A 23709-nucleotide genomic window follows, 5' to 3' on the forward strand; every position below is an offset into this window, starting at 1 on the left:
TGTCTTGCTGTCGGGAGTTTTAAATCTTTTACATGATCTAAAAACGGCTTCCCTAGGGAGGGCATCACGGTGATTGACCAGCATTTACACAGGGACTTGCAGGTACTTAAAAATATGTTAAAGCTGCCTTTAACGCGTATCTTAAGGTTATTTTCCCCTATACTTTAAGTAGGGTTTGGGTTTGAAGCGTTTGATCGTTTTGTTTGATACTGGCTTTGATGTTGCTTTTCTGAAGTTTGAAGTGTGAATGCGTTGTATTTCAAACGCACTGGTGTTGTTGTCAGTAATAATAACAACTTCGATTTATAAAGCGCCTTTCCAAACACGAGGACGCTGAAAACTGAAACACTTGTCTTATAAATTTGCGGGTACACTTTACCCAATCTAGTTGGATTAGGTAGTGCTGATGAGGCAACTCATAGGTGTACGGCTTCGATCAATCAAGACCCACCACCAACAACAAAACATCGCTTTTATATCGCATGTATGTACATATTGTTCACACGTATCCCCCCCGCTTGGTTTCTAGAAGAAATGGCGATTCTTCAACAAAATCTGAAGGTCCTGGTAAGAGCCTTTAGGAGAGACTGTTACCGGCTGCTCGGGTCCGAGAGGATAACGATCTGCAATGCAGACGAGATGTTCACGGCTTTGCAGCTGGTCATGGCCGAGGTGAACAAACAGGTGAGGTTTTGCACGACGAAGTAGTTCTCTAACTGTGAACATTAGGAGTTTCATTGAGTGCTAATCCACTCTGTGATCAACTCTGACGTCATGTGCTTGTCCTCACACTGGCAGTAACCTTCCATTCATAGAGAAAATAAAATGTAGATTAAATTCAAATTCAAATCTTGAATGTCTCCATATGAATCCAAATAAGTATGTTAGTGTTCCTCCCCTGATTCACCCTACTATACGTATACCAACACCGGGACTGAAGACTTAGGTGCTAAGAGTTTGCCTTCTTTACCCCAGTCATTCAGTGTGCTGTGCTCTTTGCCCATACTTGTTTTGTGTTTTTGACATCTTTTGTAAGTTTGTTTTTTGGTTTGTGCAGAGGATACCAGGTTGCAGGAAATGTAATCTCTTTTGGGTACTCGATCTTTGTGTTTAATCCTCTCCTCTTGAAATAGTGTGTACGGCACATACTTGTAGTTATGCGCTATTTGCTACCAAACTATTAGTTTTAGTCAAGTCATATTTGTATTAGAAGACTTGCTAGTTATGTTTTTAATTTCTGTGGTCTAAAATAATGTGGCCCTGCTCTTCAGAGAAATCTTTCCCTGGCTAGATGTACAGCCCTGTAATATCTGAGGAATGTGTAACTGGATTAGTACCTGCTGGGATTCCATGAGGAGCACATGACTTAACAGCTTTAATAGTTATTTTTATGTCAGCTTGGCTTTCTGTGCGGATGAGGGAACAGCATTGCAACACAGTGATGAAAAACATTTGTGTATCCAGGAGGAAATCCCTTTCTTATGTGGACAAGATTTTCATAAGGTTATCATCATTCTGCTATGATGGGGAGGGGGGGGCAGATAAATGGACTAAATCAGTTCTATGCATAAAATGAAAGACTTGAACCAGATAATACATTACATGGGATGAACATTAGTACTGGATTAATATAATCCCCTTCTTGTTTCCGTTTAGGAGAAAGGAGAATTTGCTGTTTCACTGAGTGAAGTCATTGTCACCTGGGCTTATTTACTTAAGGATAAACTGAACTTATTACATGAAGGTTCACATGCTCCAGAGAATTACAACATCATACGGAAAAGCTATGACTCCTTCCTGAAGAGATCGAATACTGTAGACTTGATTGACATCTATGGGATGGCTGAGCAGTTAAAAATAGAAAGCGATCCAGAAATTCGCCTTGCAGCTGTAAGTACCCCTGTTGGGAATCCTGTTTGCTACATATAAATGAGAAAATCTTCTGCAATGTGCAATGTGCAATTTAGTGCAATGTGACCTCTGAGGCTCCTTTACTTTTTGAGGTGCTGTTTAAATCATGGCTTATGTAGTGTTAAAACAATCACTCCCTTTATCCCCCAGAATACCTCCTTAACCTCTGTAAAATAAAACAGGTTCAGGGCTGACTTCTCTTCATCTCTAAATGTTTTGGAATTTAGAAATGTCATTTCTAAAAGTCCATTTTCTAAATGTCATTAATAAAAATTACATTCAGATTGTGTTGTGAATTGGTGGTAGGGTAGCACAGTGGCACAGTGCTCAGCATTGGGGAGCTGACTTCAGTTTTTGATCTGGGGTGCTATTTGTGTGGAGTTTATATGTTCTCTCATGTTTGCATGGTTTTCCTCCCACAGTCCTGAGATGTACTGGTAGGTTGATTGGCTTGTGGCATTAAGTATGCATGTCTTTGAGGCCCTACAATAGACTGATGTCCCATCCAAGGCGTATCCTGCCATGCGCCTGTTACTTGCTGGGATGGGCCGTGGCTCCCCTGCGATCCTGAATTTTGACTGGCATCCACATTTTCAGGTGGAATTGTACTAGGGGAATCTGAAGCCTGTTTTTGCTGTTAGTGATTATTCTCTCCTTTGAAAAAGGTCCAGCTGTTTGAGTTTCTGTCGGGTGACTCTGAATACTGCGATCAGATTGACCTTGTCCCTCCAGTTCCCTCGACTCCATCCAGCAGGCCCCGATGGACAAGTTCCCAGGTAAACTTAGTGCTCCTCGGACTCCAGAAGACAGGCACTCTTCTTTTTCCGTTGTTTGTAATATTTTTTTTGTGATTATTGTATGTAGATAACAGGATAGATAGTTGACATTTTAAATTCAAATCCTGTGGTCACCAGCAACAAAAGTGCCTGCTTTTCATAGTGTTTGGATCAATAAAATTGAGATCCAAGCGTAATGTTTTTCTAAGTTTTCAAAAAATGATATTGGACACCTGCTATAGGATCCATGTGTCAAGGAATTGGATACATATTAAAGATTTTCTCAGCAAGCATCGTTACTGATATCATGGTTCTGTACGATACATGGAGTACTTGTGCCTTAGTCTTATCTGCCTTGTTTGATATAATAGATTTGAACTTTGGTTAGCCAAAGAACACAGTGTTCTCGACTGTGAAACTCTAGGATCTGAAACCGTAAAGCTGACAAGAACATGGGTCTTCAGAGGACTTTTTTCCATCGTGTTCTGCTCTTCCTGGCCAGTGTTTTCAGTGGAAGCTCCCTCAGTAACAAGAAATTGCCCTGACTGATGAGAGCAAATGGATCTTGTTTAGCAGGATGTATAAAATGACATATGATTACAACAAGAATATTTGTGTCCGTGGAGTAATTCTTAAGCTCTTATGATCTTAATTAGAAGTTACAAGCAATGGATGGGACAGCCTTTGCTTTAGTTTGTTAGTAGCTTTTGATGTGTGTGTGTTCTGTGTTCTCTGATATGATGGGTGGGGGGCAGGTATTGGTTGCTTGGTGATTTATGAGTATGTTTTCAGACATCTAGGATGCATTGCAAACAATTTGTGGCTACAGTGTGCTCTTTCATTCTTGATTTTAAAATGAACAATTTTCTAAATGCACTGTGAATATGTAGATGGGCTTATTGAAAGAAATGTGCAGGGTCTTTGAACTGTAAAGTATTGGCTGCTTGGTTAATAGTAGAGGTTGGCAATGAACAATGTTTTTTTAGATTGTTTTCAATAGGGTGGGGTGGCCTTCACCAGCTATAGTCTTTAAGGTGCCTTTTTTTATTTGATAACTGGAAAAACATTTTTCCTATCTCTAAGTGTCATTTGAACGGTTTTACTCTCTCTTCGGCCTTATTCCTAAAACAGCTGCTGCGTTATTGTTTTTGAAAACAGATGTTCTATCCGTTTTGTGCAGGCTGAACTTAACGTTTGTTTTGCATTTCTTTCCAATGCAGTTGCTGAAAGTGATGAAGAGGCTAATCTGTGCATACTTAAACTTGCTGCTGAACTCCAAGAACGATCTGGCTGTGGCCCATGTGCTAAACATTCCTGACAGAGGCCTTGGAAGAGCTGCCTTCACCGATCTGAAGCATGCAGCACGCGACAAACAAACATCTCTTTTCTTGGTAGGAGGCAAAAAGAGGACATTGTCTCTGGCAATAGGCTCGGGTGGGCGTTTACTGGTTACCTGTTCTCTCAAAAATGTGGGTTTACAGAGCAGACTGCAGAGGTTTTGTCAGCAATGCCATACCATACATCCTTGCGGTATGGACAGTCTTATAAATGATCTAATGAGAAATGTGAAAATGCTTTAGCCAAATTAATTCTTTTTTACTGAATTTGCTTAGCTTTCTACCAAACAGCATTCGGGTCCTCTCTGATTTCAAATGTCCTGCATCTTGCATGTGAATTTGATCTCTTTGATCTCAGACAGGTCTTCTTTTGGTCTCTTCTGAAAACTAACTAGAAAAGGCAGCTGCATTGAAAGGGGCTGACTCTCTTTTTGTAGACTTTAAATAGTAAGGATTAGTCAAAATTGGAGGAACCTTGCTTTAACTCGGATTTTATTTTAGGCTGCAACGTCCTTCGTTAGAGCCATACAGCTGGGTGGAAAAGGCTATGCTCCTTCAGAAACTGACCCACTGAGAAAACACTTAAAAGGCCTCTCAAGCTTTGTGCATTTCATGGATAGTCTCGAAGAGCTGCTTGGAGAAATTCCTGACCCTTGGTGAGTGTTCATTGTCTCTTCCCCTCCTATATACTGTATGTCCTTACATGCTTGCCGTTTGCAAGTTCTGTCTCAACCATCCGTTTTCAACTCCAAAAATGAAGCATTTGTGATCCGTCAATCCTAATTCAACATCCATTGCAAATCGATCAATGTGTACTGTTGTGAAGGTTTTAAATTCCTTTTTTTAAGTCCGATCAAGTGCTATTTTTGAAGATTTAATGGCGTGGCAGGGTTTTCAAGGTCAAGCTTCGCTTTACTGTCACTCTACACGCATACAACATACAAGAGTTCACAATACACCTGAACAATCAGAATAATATCACAGAAGAACACGCACTGGGGGGACACGAGTGGCAGTCAATTAGCAGCAGTTGAGATAGTATAGGTATATTAATAAGAATAAAGTAGTGTAATGACTAGATAAATGAATAAATGGCTATTTGCAGTAGTAATGTGTAAATAAGCATTTTGAAATACAGGGGTGGTGTGGGGGGGAACAGAAGACAAGTGTAGCACGACACGACACAACACAACAGTGCAAACATTTCAGGGCATACGGTCAGTGAGACGGTAGGGATAGTACAGCAGTGGCTGGGTGGTCAACGGGCGGTCGGTCCATGTGCCGTCTGGAATTCAGTAATCTAACAGTCTGCGGAGGAAAAGCTGGTCCTGAGCCTGGTGGTGCTGGCTCGCAGGCTGAGATACCGTCTTCCGGAAGGCAGGGGTGTGAAAAGGGTGAGAGGGGTCTTTGGTGATGGTGCACGCTCTCCTGGCACACCGCGTGTTGTAAGTGCACTGGGTGGTGGGCAGTGAAGTCCTGGTGATGGACTGGGCTGTCCTCGCCACACGCTGCAGAGCTACCCAGTCAGTTCCCATACCATACCAGAAGGTGATGCAGCATGTGAGGACGCTCTCGATAGCACACCTATAGAAGCTGGTGAGGATGGGGGGTGGAAGTCCAGCTCTTTTCAGTATCCTCAAGAAGTGGAGGTGCTGTCGTGCCTTTTTAATAAAGTGTGATGTATTGTGGGTCCAAGAGAGGTCTTCGGTGATGTGCACTCCTAGAAACCAGAAGCTGTGCACTAAGTCCGCCACTGAACCATTGATACACAGGGGAGTGTGGACGGCCCGAGTCCTTCTGAGGTCAACAATCATCTCCTTGGTCTTGTTGACATTGAAACACAGATTGTTGGCCTTACACCAGGCTGCAAGCCGCTCTACTTCATCCCTGTAGGCTGATTCATCACCGTTAGTGATGAGGCCCACAACTGTGGTGTCATCAGCATACTTGATGATACAATTACTGCTGTATTTGGCAACACTGTCGTTTTCATCAAATAATAATGCTCCTGCACTGGCTAGTGAAAACTGCCTCTTGGCATTAGCCTTCCATTTTCTTATTTCTTACAGCACGTATATCATTCTGGTCTCTTTCTTCTTTTGATCTCTTTCTTGCACTGGGACTCTGATGTTTGGTAAGTGTCTGATGCTAAATGAGAGGCACCAAGTAGCAGCTGCCGGTCTGGAAACAGACCACTTAGATTTGCACAGGCTTATAGGTGATGCCCTGGTTTCGTCTCGGATTGCATCCTGCCCTGCTGTGGCATGTGCCATTTTGTAGCATCTTGATAGTAGCATGGGAAGGGCACAGCTCTGTACCTCTTTGTATTTCCCGTGGCAAAAGGGAATTGTTTTAATTCCGTGTGGCTCTGTGTGATGAACGGGAAACTGCAGTCACAGTTTGTCAGTGATCTAGAAACTCCTTGTTCTTGGAGACTGTGGGTACAACATCTCTGCGCAGGAGTGTCCTGTCGCTACGGAGCTCCACTTGTGGTGACTGATGGCTGCCTGAGTGCGCTGAGATAGCCCTGTTACCTCACTTCCTGGCTTTCCAGTCGACTCAGTCAACTCAGTAACTTTGTGAAATGTTGCAGTTATAAGCGATGCGTTTCTTGTAATGCTCAGTATACCATTTATACCACCTCTCCTTCTTGTGTGAGTACCGTAAAACAAATATAAAAGAAAAGAGTGTAATTTTGCATTTTTTCTTTGTAATTCTGACGGGGAAAAAATCTAAATAACTGAGTCCTGCATCGACATGAGGACAAGGTACAAAGCATAGTTTCATTTTCAGTGTACTTTGTATATATTGGCTGTATTGCAATTCAGGAAGGCAGAAGGGAATACACTGGTGTCTGGATGTACAGCCTACAGAAACATATATAGCAAGGGTTGTGTGCGAAATAAGGTATGATGTAATGGGATGAGAGCTCTGGACCTCCCTTGTGCTTGGCCTGTTGGTGCCTCTCAATCCATGAAGCCTTCCAGACTCTACCATCCCTGTGCTCAGCTGCCTTACTCTTCAGTTCAAGTGGGAGTATGGGAGGGCCCATTTTCATGAACATGTTAGAACCTGAAGTTATTGGCGCATCTTGTTCTAAAATAGAGAAACCACACAAGATCAAGTTCAAAAGTCATTACGTCATGTGTTTGTGGTGGTTTGGTTCTGTACCATTTAAGTCAGGACAGCTGAAAGCTATGAAATATTTAGGTTGTGTCCTATCGGAGAATCCTGTATCATTTGCTGGTAGCAGGGTATGGTAAATTAGGATAAATGAATTGCAGATAGACTACAAATCTATCACTATAAATCTCTTTAAAACAGACAACAGGGAGGGGGGTGGTGTTGAAAATATAATATGTTTAAAATGTGAACTTTCAGCTTGGTTGAACCCACCTAGAGGAAACTGATGCTTAGGGATGACTTCTTACCAGTGAGACTGAAGCAGAGAGATTGAATCCACCCCATCAAGACTGATAGTGCTCTCGTTTAGTACTTTCTTCGTGTTTCTAAAGATGGTTTGATTCCATTTTTGAAAGAAAAATAATTTCCAGAGGCATGTTTAGCTTAAACGGTTTCTCTCGGAGCTGTAAACAGGACATTTGTTTGAGGAATTGATACTTCAAGTCTTTTTTTTATTCATGTGTAAAAAATAAATACAAATGACCTTATATGCAGTCCACTTTGCCTTTGAGTACTGAAGTGTGCCCTTGTAATAAACTGTTTATGATCAGTCTTCATACCATTTGCTTCCACTCCATAATAGCTATAGAATTACATTTGCCTTAAACATGCTGCCTTGAAAAGTCTTTCTCTGGATATTGGACAAACTAGGGAAAGTGCTGACCTTAATATAATAACAGAATACTGACGTATTCTTCCTGTTCTTGGAATGTGAGCTGGGTCTGTTTTATATTTTAGCAGTCTTTTGAATTTAATCCATGACCGTGGCTTTTTTCTTCCTAATTCTTAGTGGAAAAAAAGATACGTGTGTGTGTGTGTGGTGGGAGTTTCAGAAAGAAGGCTGCACACTCCATACATTAACGCTGGGGCTGTCATCCATTGCAGGAGGCTGAGATCTGACAGTTGACAAAAGTCAAGTCGAGTCTAGACGGGGAGAGGTTATTAATGATAGGAAGTGGAGCCAGCATGTATGGAATTATCTTTAAACAGAACCTGTTTTTTTTTAACTGAATTCATCATTAACTATAAAAAAGTAAGTCGAATGATTGCTGTACTGATTAGCTCTGACTGCTGCCCTATAGCAATTGAATATGTCAGGTGTTTATTTAGCCCCCTATGACGTGGTTTTGCAGATACTAATTAGTCCTAGATTTGTTTAAATTAATATTAGGATGTCCAGGATTAGTGATAAGTAAGGTCTGGGGATAATGTTTCAGGGATAAGTCTTTTACCCAAAACAAAATATTTAAGACGGGCTGTCTCGTTTAAATCCAAGACAAAAAAGGCCAGCAGATTGGAACTTGTTTTAGTGTTTTGAACAAACAGTAGTTTACAGTAATTTTAAAACATTTGCCTTTTCTCAGAAACAGAAGCTTCACAAAAATTCTGCGCTCAGAATTAGAATTAACTGTGCTCACGATTTTTTTAGAGCTCTTGCAGTATGAATGTGTGGAACAAGATACCTGTAATTGAAATTATGGAAACTTCTATGGCCAAAGAAAATCAATGTTTTCTCTGTCAATTCTTAGAAATGATTTTTTTTTAGTTTTTCAGAGAAGCAGAATGGCAAAATGTGTGGAATAATTATTGTATAATTTTGAACTAGTGTCTTGCGTTTTCTTTTGTCAAGTTGTAACACTTCCAGTAGAAGACCTGGGTTCAAGTCAGTGCATCACAAAGGCCTTCTCTGGCTAGCCTGTCATTAATGTGATTGCATCACAACACAAAAATGCCGCCCTTGGAAATGTGTAATTAGAGTCTGGTCTGGCTGCTTTTATATACATTCATCTCCCTTTTTTTTAAACAAAATGCTTATTTTGAAAAAAATGTATTTCTTAAATATAATTTTCAAAGAATGTTCTTTTAAAGATGTTTCTTTTAAACATGTAAACAAGATAATTTTAGCATAACCAAAATATGCTGTTACTGGGGGGGTGTTCAAGCTAGCAGAGCTCTTTCTAAAGCCCAAAGACCACTTCACATTGATTGCATTAAAAGAAGACCGTGAAACTTGCAAATGTAAGTTGATTTTTTTTTTAACATTGAGGCTTCGTGTTATGCTAACATCTGTTTTCCCTGGTGGTAGTGGTATTTTTTTCTATCATTCTAATATAGTACAAGCCAAGAGCTGGTCGCCATCTTCACTTAGTTTTTAACTCTTTCACTGAACAGGCTTTGTGTAAGTTGTCAAAAATGAGCCATGACTTCTTAGAATTATTGTTTCTGTCTGTGGAAGTACAGCATCCTAGTGTCCCAGGTATGTTTCTGAACAGCTATGCCAGAATTACAAATGAATCCATTCTCAATCAAATTTTTAACAGCTTTTAAAATGATTTTTAGCTCTACCACCAAGCAGGGCTTCTTTGTAAGATCCAGGATTCTACCTGGCATTATTCTTTACATGGGTGCTTTTATCCAAGGTAGTTTGATGCATTGTACAGCACACATTTACACTATTGATAGAGCTTTTTACTGAAGCAGCCTGAGTCAAGTACTTGGCTCAGGCATACAACATCAGTGACCCACTAGAGTACTAAATCTGCAGTCTTCCAACTCTGAGTCCATAGCCCGGGATGAGAGGTGTTATTTCATGGTGTGAGGTGTTTTGGTCCATACTGTCCATTTATTGTGTCCAATGGGAATCGTTTTTCTTTGGCATCATCTGTGTTCTGTTTTAGATATGATTCACTTTATGCTGTTATAGCTATGTAGGTTTTCAGGTCTAAAAATGGGTATGCCATTTATTAACGAAAGTGTAGTAAGTACGATTTGCCAGAATTAATGAATGTTCAGTAACCTTAGAGGACTTGATGACGGGAGTATGATAACAAAACACTTCAATTTTAGTTAATTAGATTTAGTTAATGATCATGATTCAAATGCTGGGTCCCTGTAATTGTATGCGTGGCTAAGGTGCCTTTTCAAATGCAATGTGCTCTGTGTTTGTGTTTGGCGGTATGCAGTCCACTTGGATGCATCAATGTCATTGAGTCTACAAAGGGCAGATCGTTTAGACACATTCCTCTTTTTTTGGCACCTTCCCAACTTCTAGTAGCCTTAACTGATGGCTTGAAGTTTCTGTAGAGACTTGCAGTTGTGAGAGAGACACTTCCGAATTTTGCCCTCTGAAGCATTTGTCTTGTGTGGTATTGGCCTCTAGTTCATCTCCTTTCAGTTGAATGCATACCTTTTGTATCGTAGATTGTATTGTAGTGTTTCTGGGAGCATTGGCACCTGCTTTTATAGATAAGTTGTTTGAGGGGAACACAAACTGATGGGTTTCATCCCACAGCGGTCATTCTGCACCAGCTGACCCAAAGCACGGCAGATCGGAAGGGGGGCAGAAAATGACTTACAATTGAGTGGGGGCTTTAGGGCGGTCAGGTTGTACAAACCAGGAGTAGAGAATAGCCAGGAAACCAAGATTAACACCCTTAATCTTACAAAGCAGTGTCTTGGGATCTTTAATGACCAAGTCGATGGGACCTTGGCTTAACATCTCATCTGAAGGACAGAATCTCTTACAGCCCAGTTACCATACCTCAGCAGTGGTTTGGAAGTTCTGGTCCAGTGGTAAGAGGATCACTTTCACCTTTTGCAGCAGATATCTGCAGTCCTCAGATAGCAAGCCGTTTAGTTGTCCTCGGAGGTCTCCTGTCCTTGAACTGACCAGGCTCAGCCTGGTTTATGTCCTCAGATCTAATGAGCATGGGGTTCAGGTTAGCGAGCCTGCTGTGTATTTGCTTGTTACGTGCATTATGTCTCTCCTACCTGCTCTTTGATTTCAAAGTCCAAGCGTGTTCACTGCTATGCGCTGCAAAAGAAACTCGTGAGCAATTAAAAATGTAAGGTATGGTATTTGAAATGGTTCCATTTCTTTCCATTCTTTACTTAAGTAGCTTAAACGGGATGTCCAAGCAGTGAAGCAATGTAATTTCTCTGTGTGTCATGGAATACTTCTTGTACTATATGGGAGTTTGGAGGCAATGTCCATTGCTGACATCCGATCCATCATTCAGATCATAGTCCAGCCATGCCCAGGGCTGCACCAAAGGGAGTTCCGTCCTGCTCTGTTACATGTTAGCCAGTTATTTTGCACCATAGCCAATGTGGTGGACGTGGATCAGTGATGCACGCCTCCACTCCCAGAACTGCCGCAGTGTCTGTGGAGTCTTGTTCTTTAAAACATGCGCACTAGGAAACTGAACTGGTTTAACTCTTAAAAGAATTTCAGCTGTGGATTTAAAGAGACCTAAAAACCAGTGGGATGCTGGCCCTCTAAAAGGCTTAATTGTTAACATTTTGTTTGGACAGTTGAGAGTGCCTTTTAGTACATTTTCTCCCCTAATCTGAAGAATCATGCATCAAAAACAATAGATTTTGCCCCCACCTTTTTTTACCAGCCCATTGCTTTTTAATTGTGAGAGCTACTGTGGCCTTTAGTAACTTATGAGGTTTTGGCAGTGCCCGCGACATTAGCACATTTTCACTTTTCTGATTTCCTTTAAGATTTAGAAAAGTAGGCTAATGGATTAAAGCTGAGAGAAGCGTATCCATACTAAGTGTTTCTGAGGCTAGCATCTTACTGCCAAGTATTTAAAGGCAGCATTTGCATGAATCGGTTCACTTATCGTTAAAAAGGCTGCCTAACATTTGTCACTGCATTTCCATTACTCGCAAATATACAGTATGCGCCTTTAATTCTTTCGTCTTTAATTTCCGTTTCCCACAATACTCATACGAATGGGGCTGGAAGACCGTGGGGGAGTTCAGAGGTCCGGGTGCGAGTTGTGGAAGAATACGTAGAGGATAAAGAGGCAGAGAGAGGGAGTGATGTTTTGGCTGTGGAGCCGCCGCCTCCAGGTATGAGGGAAAGAAAGCTAAAGACGGACCTGGAGAAGGACCCACAGCCAAGATCTTTTCCTCCTCTTTCCAGCTTGGAACTGAAATTCTTTTTATCCCTAGGATCACACAGCTCTATCTCTCTCTCTGGCTTAAGGCAGCAATGTGCCGCAGAGGGAAACCTCCGCAGAAGAGTGGAACGAATCCCAGTAAAGGGCCTGATAAAGGAGGCTTAAGGCTGTGAAGGGCAGCACTTAGTGGAGCAGAGTTTTCCAGCTCTCCATGTACCTGGCAACTCCCTGCCCAGCAGCGTTTAGAGCTGCTGTAACTTTTAAATCCTGAATTCCTGAAGGCCATTACTATTTTCTTTATCTCATGGGTTAATGTTTAATTTATACATCTGTTGGTATAAAAATCTGAAGATCCTTGAGCCTAAGGAGTGCAGAGTTTGTTTGCTTGAGCAAATTGCTTTCTTAATTGTTGAATAATGTAGGGAAAAAAAAGATGTTTTGGGGTGTCACTGGTGTCCAGGACCAGTCCTGGAAACCCTTAGCTGTAGAGGGTTCATGTGGGATATACTGACAGGTGAAGTGACCTTTTTAAAGCAAAGGGATCGAATGAAGGGATGCTGAAATTGGGCTTTCATTCTGCAGCTTTGTTTCCCCTGTTAATACAGCTCTCTGTAGGACACAGACAGATTCAGCAAGTACTCGAGGGTGACTTACTGTATGGTGGTTAATTGAGAGTCTTAAAGTAGTTCCATTGCTTCCCAAAACAAAACATCTGGCTTCACCACATTCTGTCAGCTGAAGTGTGTCTTGAGCAAGGCTGCGACATCAAAGCCGCGCCGCTGTGGCCCTCCGGCGGGTGCGGAGGTGCTCTGTGAATGGCGCGCATTGTTCTGTGGGAGCGCAGAGGGGCGACGCTGCCAAGAGCTGCTTTTCTCCAGCCTGGCAGGGGGTCGGATCCTGTCCGCCATCGAGGCCGGCCTGCTGAAAGGCAGGAGCAGCGGGGACGCGGTGGGCAGAGCGGCGGAGGAGGCCCTGCAGGCACTACAGCGGCGGATCGGCGCCGGCACGCGGGGGGAGGCCACCGACGCAGGCGCAGCGGGCATCAGCCCAGCACGGGTACGGGACTCATTCACGCCAGGCCATGATCCTCTATTCAGCCTGCACAGCAGAGGGCTGGAGGAGGCATCCTTCTCTCACTGCACCTGTTAACGTTCCTTCATCTCCTTTTTAAAAGCCTGCTGCTTAAATATACTGTTTCTCATTGTCAGCCCAAGAATACAGCTCTATTACACCGCGTACTGGCGCAAGGGGTGATTGTACTGGTATGATATCTGTAACATTTTACTTAAATATATTTTGACATCTCCAGTTCCCTTCACCTCCACTAATGACCATCTCCCTCTAACCTCTGGGTTAGCAATTTGGGCGTTAAGTGTGGCTAATCGCAACAGAAGAGCAGAGGCCCCGATGTTGAGCTTGCCTGGAGAGAGCCAGCGAAGGCTCCTTTCATTGTGTTGTGGCTTTGTAAACATGAAATCATTTCTTTGAGCTCCTGTGAAATTTGCAGCGATGGAGGAAGCACGAGTCAGTGCTAACTGCCCTCTCTGTTTTTTTCAGCCCAGAGCTTATGCGATAAACCATGCCACAGCGTACTGCGGCAGAGACACTGTGAAAGTGCTGCTTGCGCTGTTGGACGAAGACGCTCTACGTCCCCCGAGCAGGAACAAAGCCCAGCTATTTCTCGGAGATGAGGGAGTCCTGGGTGGAGATGAAGGAGCCTGTGTCCTACAGCTCTTTAGGTATGGTCACTCCTGAAATATGCAGTATGTGATCGTGTCTGGTGCAGCCAAAGGTCTTCGACTACTTTTTCATCATATATGCATGTGTGTTTAATATTGTTATTGTAGCTGTGTTGGGGTAGTGGTTAGGGCTCTGGGCTCATAATTGGAAGGTTGTGGGTTCAAATCCCAGCTGGGGTACAGGTTTTGTGCCCTAGAGCGCAGTACGTCACTCTGGTTGCTCCAGTGAAAAAGCCCAACTGTATCAAGAAATGCAAAAGTAGCCCGATCTGGATGAAAGCGTCTGTCAAGTGAATGATATTGTTTCCTGTGTTAGATCTAATTGAATTGCCAGCAATGTAAAATGGTTTTGTCGACAGACCGTTTATGCCGAATTTCCTCCTGTTTTTGTTCAAGGTCCCCCGAACCTTCAACTGGATCATCTCCAAAGCCACTTAGACACCGGGTTCGGGATCGTGGAAATAAAACACAACCACAGGTACCAGTTATTTTGTTTTCTTTTAAAATCAGAATTCAAAATTGTGAGGGTAACTCCCAGTGTCAACATGTACACCCCCTTAATGATCTTTTCTCCTAGAATAATAAACATATTTCATATTTCAAGAACTTGTGTTTTTTCTTTCACCTATTAATTTTCTTTATAATCTCTGGATATTCCTTTGCTGTACTTTAATGTCTTTTAAAGAAGAAAAGACAGGTATGTCAAAGCAGTTTTTCATTGAATGGGATTTTTCTGAAGGTGCAAAGTCAGTCCAAGTAGCTGAACTGGCTTGCACATCAGACATCATAGCCAACTTACTGCTAAGTAATGTTTTATTGTCAAGTTGTAAAAGACTTTAAACAAATAAAACCTGGATCTAAAACTGCCACTATTCATTAAAGCTAGGCTGCTTTTTGTTACAAGAAATAAAAATACTGTTTCCTAGAATTGTCCAAAAATATGCTAAATGCATTTTATAAAATAACTTCTTGATTACAGCTTTATTTGATTGTACTAACAGATGTTAATGTAGCTATCCACTTGCTTGGTATTTTACTGTGAAAACAGCTTCAATGCAATGTAATAGTCCCAGAGCTATTCAAAGTTTCCTGAATTTGTTTGAGTTTAAACTTTCTGGTTCAATTAAACTTTGAAGACATTTGTATCACTCCATTTGCTCAAATAACAGTGGAAACTTAAACTGCTGTTGTTTCCTCTTATCTGCTAAATTATCCCATCAGCCATTTCAGTGGGTTTCTGCATGCATGCTTGACCATACCTTACATTGACCTAAAATTGCATCTCGGAGTATTATACTACCTTCTCTCTTGGCCTTAGTGTTTGAGGTGCAGTAACTGTAATTCTGCATGGTTGCCATCTTAAGAGCTACGTGTTGGGTTATATTGGGATGGTGTAGTCCTTCTGTTGTGCAAAAAGACAGATTAGTTCGGAGTTACAGCAGGTGTCTTTGTTGCTAACGTTCTTTGAACAGGGATCTTTTTTATGCCCATCAGTAATCCCCTGAGTTAAATTCAGCTGGTAATTGAAAGCATCTGCTTTTCCTGGAATTATATCATTTGACATGGGGTGAAGTGCTTACAATTACAGTATACGCAGTGCTCTTCTATACACAAGATGAAGTGGAATGCACTTTATTGATATTTCTATAATCTGTGTTTTGCTGTAATTCCTCAGCACTGCACTACTAAAGTAAAATGCATGTGCAAAAAATGTACAGATTAGAAGTTTTTTCTTCAAACGAAATTTATTGCACGAGTTCCTGCAATGAACCCCATCGTTCAGACATATTAAATTGCGGCCCAAGTTTAGGGATGTTGTTTTAGGTGCTGTTTGTTTTTAGAAATGTTTTTGACAATCTCCTCTCAGGCTTTGATCTCATTGTTTTGAATCCAGTGTGCTCTGTGAAGCATGTTTTGAGTTGTCCGTTCCTGCCATGGCTGACAGGTTTAAAGAGAAACCCTAGTATCCGTAATCCAGCCAGGGCTGAGATCAAAAGTAGAATAAAGCACAAAAATCTAAGTGCCTTGAGAGCTGGGATTCGCAAACGCCCTAAAGATTAGTACATTTTTTCTTTGGCTAACTTTTCTGCATAGAAGTCTGCAAAGATACTTCTTGATTATTTTACTTTGGCGGGAGCTGAACATTTTGAAGGTGGAAGCATTTCTCTGTACTGATTTTGCACATCCTTGTGTTTTACAGATGCTTGCGGTCGGCTTAATACTGATCTCTCAGCTGTAGCAGCTTCCCAGTGTTTCTGTGTTCTGGAAGCTATTCGGACTCGCTTTCTTAGTCCACCTGCTCCTAACAAAAGGTCTTGTTGCAGTTGCAATGAGACAAGAGTGTGCTTGAGCCTCAGGAGCCTAGAGCCAGGGTGATGTGCCTGCTACATCCATGAAGCAGTAGACGGGTTCAAGCATTCAAATCATAGGGACTTATTTTTGCATGTGTCCTATGTGTTTGTGTTGTAGAAAACGTGGGCGAACGAGTGTTGACCCTCGAGCGTGACATCCGCAATGATGTTGAAAAGGGATGTTTGCCTTAAGTCGTTTTCTTGACCAGCTTATTTTAATTCAATGAGCTTAATACTCTTAAATTGTGCTCATTTTGTTAAGTGTGTTCCTCAATGGTCATCTTGATACAGTCTTACACAAAATCCTAATATGGACATGGAAAATCAGGGGTAGGTTCATAAAACTGTTTGGTAGATTAGTACTGAAGGGCTGGTGTCAGCAGGTTTCATTTCAACGTAGTGCTTAACGATTTAATAACTGAACCAATTACTGGCCCAAGCGAAGCAGTTTTGCAGCTCTCCCAGTCTCTCAAGGAGCTGCCCTTGGAATTGGAATTGCCCATCCCTCACACTACATCACAATGGAACCTGGGGGCTTTGCCCATTAAGCATTTGTATAATGTTATTTGCAGAACAAAGCAGTATCCTGTAAAGTTCCTTTTCCTAGGCTGTTTGAAATGTGTGATACTGCCCATTACATCTAATGGCACGCTTATTAAATAAAGATGCTGCTTGCTTTAGAAGCGTGAACGAGCACGTTTGATGAAGGAAATTTAACCACAGCTCCTGAAATGGGTCTTAATGTTTACACTAAGAACAGAAGTCAAATAACATAAAACATAAGAATTGTTACCAATCAGAGGCGGCTGTTCAGCTCTCTAGTCCATTCGGTAGTTAGTAGTTAATTGATCTGGGTGTCTTTCCCAGCCATTTCTCAAAAGAAACCATGCTCTTGGCTTCCATGCCTGGCTAGCTTGTCCCACACTCCCACTAGCCTTTAACAGAGAAAGAAGTGCCTCCTGTTCTCACTGGTAAATGCAGTTTCCAAATATATTCCCCTGGTTTGTGACTTTATCAGTGGCCTTCAGGATTTTGAATAGTTGCATCAGATCGTAGTGTTTTCTGTTCAAGTATAAATAGGTTGGTTTCTTCAGCCTTTTACCAGTGCATTATAAAATCATTGGCATATCCCTTGATTTAAATTAGAAGATGCACCTGACGTATCGGCATAGACACCTAAGTCTGGAGCTTCGCCTATAAAAAAGGTTCTGATTTTCAAGCAACTTATTTTTCCAAAGGAGTGTTTGAGTTTAATTTAAAGGCGTCTGTCTGTCTGTCTGTCTGTCTGTCTGTCTGTCTGTCTGTCTGTCTGTCTGTCTGTCTGTCTGTCTGTCTGTCTGTCTGTCTGTCTGTCTGTCTGTCTGTCTGTCTGTCTGTCTGTCTGTCTGTCTGTCTGTCTGTCTGTCTGTCTGTCTGTCTGTCTGTCTGTCTGTCTGTCTGTCTGTCTGTCTGTCTGTCTGTCTGTCTGTCGCCGATTATTGTCCAAATCAACTGAAAGAAAATCAGAAAAATCTTACTGGGATGCATTACTGACTGAATATATCAATAAGAAGATCATTAAGATCATGTTTGCACATTTTGCTCAGGTGACAGGGTCTTTACCTGGATGCTGAGAAACAGGACTGAGTTGGCCTTAAATGACAACTAATGTGTAAGTTCAGGATTGCATCACTATTGAGATTAAAATTAGTGAAGAAAGTCCTTGAGCCTTAAACATGCTGCTAGTCAGCTGTTCACTATTCCTGCCAAAGATCCGACCATGTGAATACCAGAACATAGTACTGATTTGTTCATAAATGTCCTTTGTTTGCGTTTTATATGAGCAAATGCAGAAAAGCCATATCTTTATTTTGTAGAAAAAAACAAACATCAACAGCAGAATAAACATTAAAATTTACAATAAGCTAATTTATGAATGATTTTCTTTATATCCCCTGTTAAAGTGCTGAGTCCGGTCTAAAAGAGGAGTGTGTCCTGCGTTTTACTGACGTTGTGAACTTTTTTTATGGTTCTTTTTAGATAACTTTGCACACCTGCATTACTGACCGGGCAATGTGCTAGAGGAGGAGCTGTCCTTCAATTTAGACATTAAACCTGTTTCCTTGGTCATTACGAAGTTGAGGAAGAGTTGGAGTGTTAACCCTGGAGTCCTGGCTCAATTGCACCCTGCACTTGGACAGTCAGGCCTTTCTAAAGTTCCCCTTTAATTCAGCTGGTGAAGCGATTTCTCACTTCTTGAGGTGATTTGGTGTACAGTGGGCTTGCTGGTGCAGAATGGCTGTTGTCACCCAGGCTGCTGCTCCTCTGGGGTAAATAAAGTGTGTTTCATGTAGGGGAGGGCCCACTTCAAGATGAAAAGGCATTACAGTATACAGTATGCATTCAAGGAATGACTATCTTGTAGTAGAATTTCAGATATTGCATACAATCAGAATCGTAAAAAATTGTTATGCAAGGATGAAATCTTAGGATATTGGTTTAAATGCAAACTCGTACAACACCAAAGGAAAAGCCAGTTTTAAAGCTTAATTGTTCTACTTGGGGCAATAATGAATATTAAAAGGATGAATGCAGTAGTGTTCTAGTAGACGGGTCATTTTCCTGACAATAGCGTCATTCTTGTCCGAGTTGTGGACAGCTGTGCTTGTCTTTGTTCGTGTTCAGAGAGTCTGTGTGTTTGTACTGAACGACACAATAAGTACCGCAAGGTCTCGACATCTGCCGGTTTAACGTGCAAAATCACATATTCCCTATTCGGTAGTAGGGCATTACCTGTGAATGCAGAAGGAGAAGGTGCAGGCATCAGATTCATGTTGTTAATTCAAGATGATTTGTAAAAGTTTGTGATTACTGTTGGGTTTTTTTAATCGATCAGTGTTATTGTTCATTAATTTAAGACCAATGCATTAGTACTTTAATTATCTTATAAGGAAAGGTTCTTTGTCTTTTAGCCTTACCTACCATATACTGCAGTACTTTATCTGTCGGTATGGGAAGACCCTCATATATTAAGTGGGAAGAATTTGAGGCCAAATTGGGTAAAAAAAAACATACAAATCAGAACCGTTTTTATGAATGATCAGTCACAAATGCTTTCAACTGCAGCTTGACACAGTTCTATATATTTTTTTCACAGGTAATGGGAAATGCCGTTAAATCTCAGTTTGCCTGCACATATAGAGACAGCGATCCGGTTATAGACAGAACCATTCTGGTCCACAGTCTTGATCTGGGACCTTCCTGCATTCAACCAGCAGCTCGACAGGCCAGCGCTCCTGGTGGCTTCTGTGACAAGCGACCTGCTGCAGGTCAGTAATGGAGTGGTTTGTAATTTCCCATAGAAGAAAAGAACGTGTTATTAAGTTTTAAATTCAGGTTCTCTGAATTTAAAGGCATTTGTGTTCCCTCCTTTGCTTGTCTAGAAGATCTGGACTCCACATGTGGGTTACTTAGATGATGCTGATCATCCCTCATAACAGTGTTATAAACCCTCTTAATTGAGAGGGGTTCCTTTCTTAATAGGTCAATACCTTCAGGTGCTCCCAATCTTGAGAGAGAGGTGACCTGTAAGACCAACTGGACTGGGGTCCACCAGTACCAGGGTCGGGGGCCTTTGCCTTACAGCCCTCCTTAGGCCTGGCACGTGCTGTGATTTGTGTGGCAGGTTCGTGGTTCACCAAGGAATTCCTGTATCCCCAACCAGTGCCAGTTACAGCAACTTCTAACTGCTAACTCCCGAACGGCCTGGATGGGTGCAGTGGTCACTTCTCGTTTGTGACCTTGCATATGATCTCATGCTGGGATCCTGACATTCTTTTCCCCTTGGAATGGGGGAATCCGATGCCCTGAGGCACAGGCTGGATTTAAATCTGTCATCTCTAGGCTGGATTGGATTTATATGCAATCCATGTGGGAGCTTTTATTCCTACTAAACTGCAGTTAGTCCCCCAGATGTTTATTTTTTTAGTAAGTCAGCATTTGATTTTCTCCCATTGTTCTCATTTGGGACCGGCGGTTGTTTTTTTTCTTTCCTTTGGAAGATGTCTTCTCTTTCTACATGCACACTCCTTTCAGTGTGGTATATTAATTGGCAGCGCTCATTATGCTGTTTAAGGTTTAAGATTGTTTTTAAGCCTGTTCTAATTTTTTGTACAATCCTTTTACACTTTTCTTTTCATCAGTACACTTGTATTTTCCCAAATGAAAGAACCAGTCTGTAAGTGATTTCATGTTTTGTCAACTGTTTTTTCCTGCTGTGTGAGAGTGAGGCCTTCAGTGTCAATTTCACCGGGGAAAGACTGGAAAAGCATTATGTTAATGTCAAAATGACAGATGTATGGTTTCAGGACTTTCAAATAAATGTCATGCCTCTAAACCTGAAGGTGAACGTCGGCGATTTCCGGTTCCTTTCCTTGCATATTTATTTTTTCACTTTTTTTTTTCTGGAAACGACAGAGCATGAAGGAGTGACCGAGAGCACAGAAAGTGAAAACTTAATAAAGAGACCTGCCTTTGGCTCCAGTTCTGGAAACACTCAGCAGAAAGGAAACCTGAGCAATAAGGGCAGAGGGATTGCGAACGCTCAGCCAGGAAACAAGAGCTGCAAGAGGAAGGGGCTGGACACGCCTCGTGAAAACGGGCCCTGCAGTCAGGAGAACCAGCCTCCCCCGAAGAGAGCTCCTGAGGCGCCCAAAACTTCAGACAAGCCCTCTAGAAATCTGGGTGGCACAGCCAGAGCCCCAGGGAAAACCAGCAGGGCTGCTGCCAAGCGAAAGTTGATCGCAGGACAGGGGAAGCTGACAAACTTCTTCAGATTGTAATATAACGGAGCTGTATGGCCCTTCGGAACCAAATGCCTCAGCCCCAGTGTACTGATGGGACCAGCCCCAGACATCTCGATTGCTAATCTGTTTTCAAAAGAATAATGTTGTGCACCCTGATTCATATTCTCCTAGGTCGGTTACCGAACTTCTCATTAGGATTCAGGAGGGTTTAAATGCACTGACTTCTTTTTCAGTTCACATTTCTGTCTTGGGTGGAATTAACCCAGAAATGAGTCCACATCGTGACTGGGATTTGTATTTTGGGCTAGCATTGGCAAGCAAAATCTTTCCTTAGAAATGTCATATCCATCTGCTCTTTTTTTTAACCTTCTCATTGTTTTTTTTTATGTATACTGCCTTTATGGTAGAAGGAGAAACGTAAATAAAAAGTGAAGGAAAACATACATATAAAACTCAGTTTTGTGCTTCAGTTTGTGTGTTTGTCCTTTTTGTTTTGGTTATCATGACCAAATGACTTAGAGGAGTCGAGTGGTCCCCCTCTCACCTGTAGCCCTTGTTCTGAATGAACTGGAAGGTATGCATGTCACACGTTCAGATTCTCAGACTTGCAACATTTTTTTTATGCAGGTTCTCAGATCATTTTAATAAACATTGTATACATTTTCCAGTGTATTGCAATAATAAAACAGTTTGAGCATTACAAGCAATGCAGCGTGGTGGGACACGGGTGGAGCACGCGCAGTGCTGGGGTGCTCTTGGCTCTCAGCTCTCACACCTGCCAGCATGGCCGGTAAACTCTTCCCAGCATGCATCTGAGCACTAGAAGAAAACCAGAGAGACGGGACTTGATCAACAGTATCCATGTGCAAGGGCAATCGCAAGCATCTCTTTTTTTCTCTTTGTGCTAAAAATTAAAATAGTCTTTACATTTAAAATGGAGATAGCATTTTCATAGGTCTAATAAATCACAGCAATATACATGTTAAAGTTCTGTGAGCAGGAGAAGTATTGGCACAAGCTTACTGTCAAAGTCTCTTCTGCCCACTGGAATGCCGGAGCTCAGGTCTGATTCGGTGTCCCTGCGTTCCTCTTTCACGAAGGCCTGGACTTTCTCTGGCTGCTCTGCATCCAGCTCTCTGACGGTGTAGTAGGGCAGCTGTCTGGCTGGCAGATCCATGGACAAGGCAGGTCTGTAGAGACCTCTGTAGTTCTTTTTCATGCCGAAGTCCTGTTCGCAGTCAAGGTAAAAAAGACTTGGTGTATGCAAGTATGACTGTACTGTCCTCAGAAATGAAGACTACAGCCTGTAAGACCGTGTGAGCTGGGAAACGGTTCTAGCAGAAAGCATACATATATATATATAGCTCTATTTTTCTCTTTTCTACAGCAGCTGCAGGTGACTGGTTTTGATCCACAGTTACCATGCCTCATGTTTTTGATATCCTTAGTAGAGTGGTAGAAATTTTGAGCATTTGACAAAGTGAAACATCTGTTCCTATCATAGGACAAAATGCTAAAATAAATCTGCCAGCTGTTCGGTAGAGCAAGGAGAAACTTACTGTGAAAATGAAGATCTTTGAGTTTCCCCCTTCGTTTCCCACGGTGCCTTCTGGGGCCGGGTAGCGGTTTGATGGCGCGGTGCTGATGCCCTTGTCAACCACCTCTTCATTCAGGAATGGCTCGTTGTGGCTGAAGGCATCGTTCAGCATTCTGGAGTCCTCGATCTTGGTAGCAGATACTGCTACTGAGTCTGTGTGGCATTCAAAAAGTAGCACCACCGCCAGTAAAATGGAGTATGCCGAGAAACTCATTCTGACTTGATTCAGGTTCAACAGGTTTGCATAGAAACCCAACTAATCAATTGCTTTCCCTGACTGACTGCATCCCACAGGCTTGTCCATCCCTTTATATATGGTGGCAGGAGAAGAGAAATGGAAATAAGGTGACGTCTGACTTTGAACAGCCTTTTTGTGAGTCAGATATGATTACAGAAGGTGCGAGACCTCTGAATGAGGTTTGTTTTCATCGTGGTAACAATAAGTTAAGCTTCACGGAAAGGTGGTTGAAGTTGTCTGCGAATCAATGAGAATTACACAGTGGGGTGGTATTGTGATAGTCAGTACACTGGGTAATCTAATTTTAAAGATTATCTTTGAAGTGTTTTTTCTGATTGAATTAATCAGCTGGTGAGGACTGAAAGAAAGGTTGGACTATAGACTTCTTTTCTTCTGCAAGAAGAAAGTCGCAGTAAGTGTGCTGTATCTCTTAAACCTGTTTCCCTCACCGACACTGAAGTGTGCAGAGTGCCTCCTGATGGTTCTGGAACCTTGCACTGATGTGGCATTTCATTTTCAGAAAGAAAAGAAGTTGAAAAAAATTGCCCTGTTGGCGATGTATTGGTTTGCCGATGAAGGAAACATTTTGAGTCTTCATCACAAAATTTCGGTTTGTGTTTGCCATGAAGATGTTTTCTGCAATCACAAGACTGGCTGTAGTCATGCGATCTCCGTTCTCTGTTTTTCAAACATGAATGCCAAAGACTGGCATTGTGTTCTTTGTGATAGCAGGACACATCTCATTAACTGTTAGTGATGATGGCTGTCTTCCATGAGTTCACATAGAGCAGGGGTGCCCACACTGGTCTGGTCTGTTTAAAACAGTGGCACCTGAAGGGCTGGAAGAAGCTGTTCTATGGGTCCAGAAGCCAGTTGCCAA

At 42.0% G+C, this 23709-nt stretch overlaps 2 protein-coding genes across 2 annotated transcripts; one reads left to right on the forward strand and one right to left on the reverse strand.

The window, feature by feature from the left end:
- Positions 1-66: 66 nt before the first annotated feature.
- On the forward strand, positions 67-21427 carry parpbp (PARP1 binding protein). Its single transcript, XM_088923885.1, has 11 exons — positions 67-102; positions 530-684; positions 1657-1890; positions 2577-2687; positions 3908-4078; positions 4526-4680; positions 12999-13176; positions 13678-13859; positions 14256-14337; positions 19347-19518; positions 20666-21427. Exons 2-11 carry the CDS (start codon positions 535-537, stop codon positions 21028-21030), a joined length of 1800 nt encoding a protein of 599 aa, XP_088780011.1. The 5' UTR covers positions 67-102; positions 530-534; the 3' UTR covers positions 21031-21427.
- Positions 21428-21617: 190 nt separating this feature from the next.
- Positions 21618-22870, reverse strand: pmch (pro-melanin-concentrating hormone). Its single transcript, XM_088923520.1, has 3 exons — positions 22554-22870; positions 22018-22222; positions 21618-21813 (listed from the first exon to the last, which is right to left on the reverse strand). The coding sequence occupies exons 1-3, from the start codon at positions 22803-22805 to the stop codon at positions 21764-21766; spliced, it is 507 nt and encodes a 168-aa protein (XP_088779646.1). The 5' UTR covers positions 22806-22870; the 3' UTR covers positions 21618-21763.
- Between the last annotated feature and the right edge of the window lie 839 nt (positions 22871-23709).

Source organism: Atractosteus spatula, chromosome 8 (assembly GCF_055471065.1).
Source record: "Atractosteus spatula isolate fAtrSpa1 chromosome 8, fAtrSpa1.hap1, whole genome shotgun sequence".
Taxonomy (NCBI): domain Eukaryota; kingdom Metazoa; phylum Chordata; class Actinopteri; order Semionotiformes; family Lepisosteidae; genus Atractosteus; species Atractosteus spatula.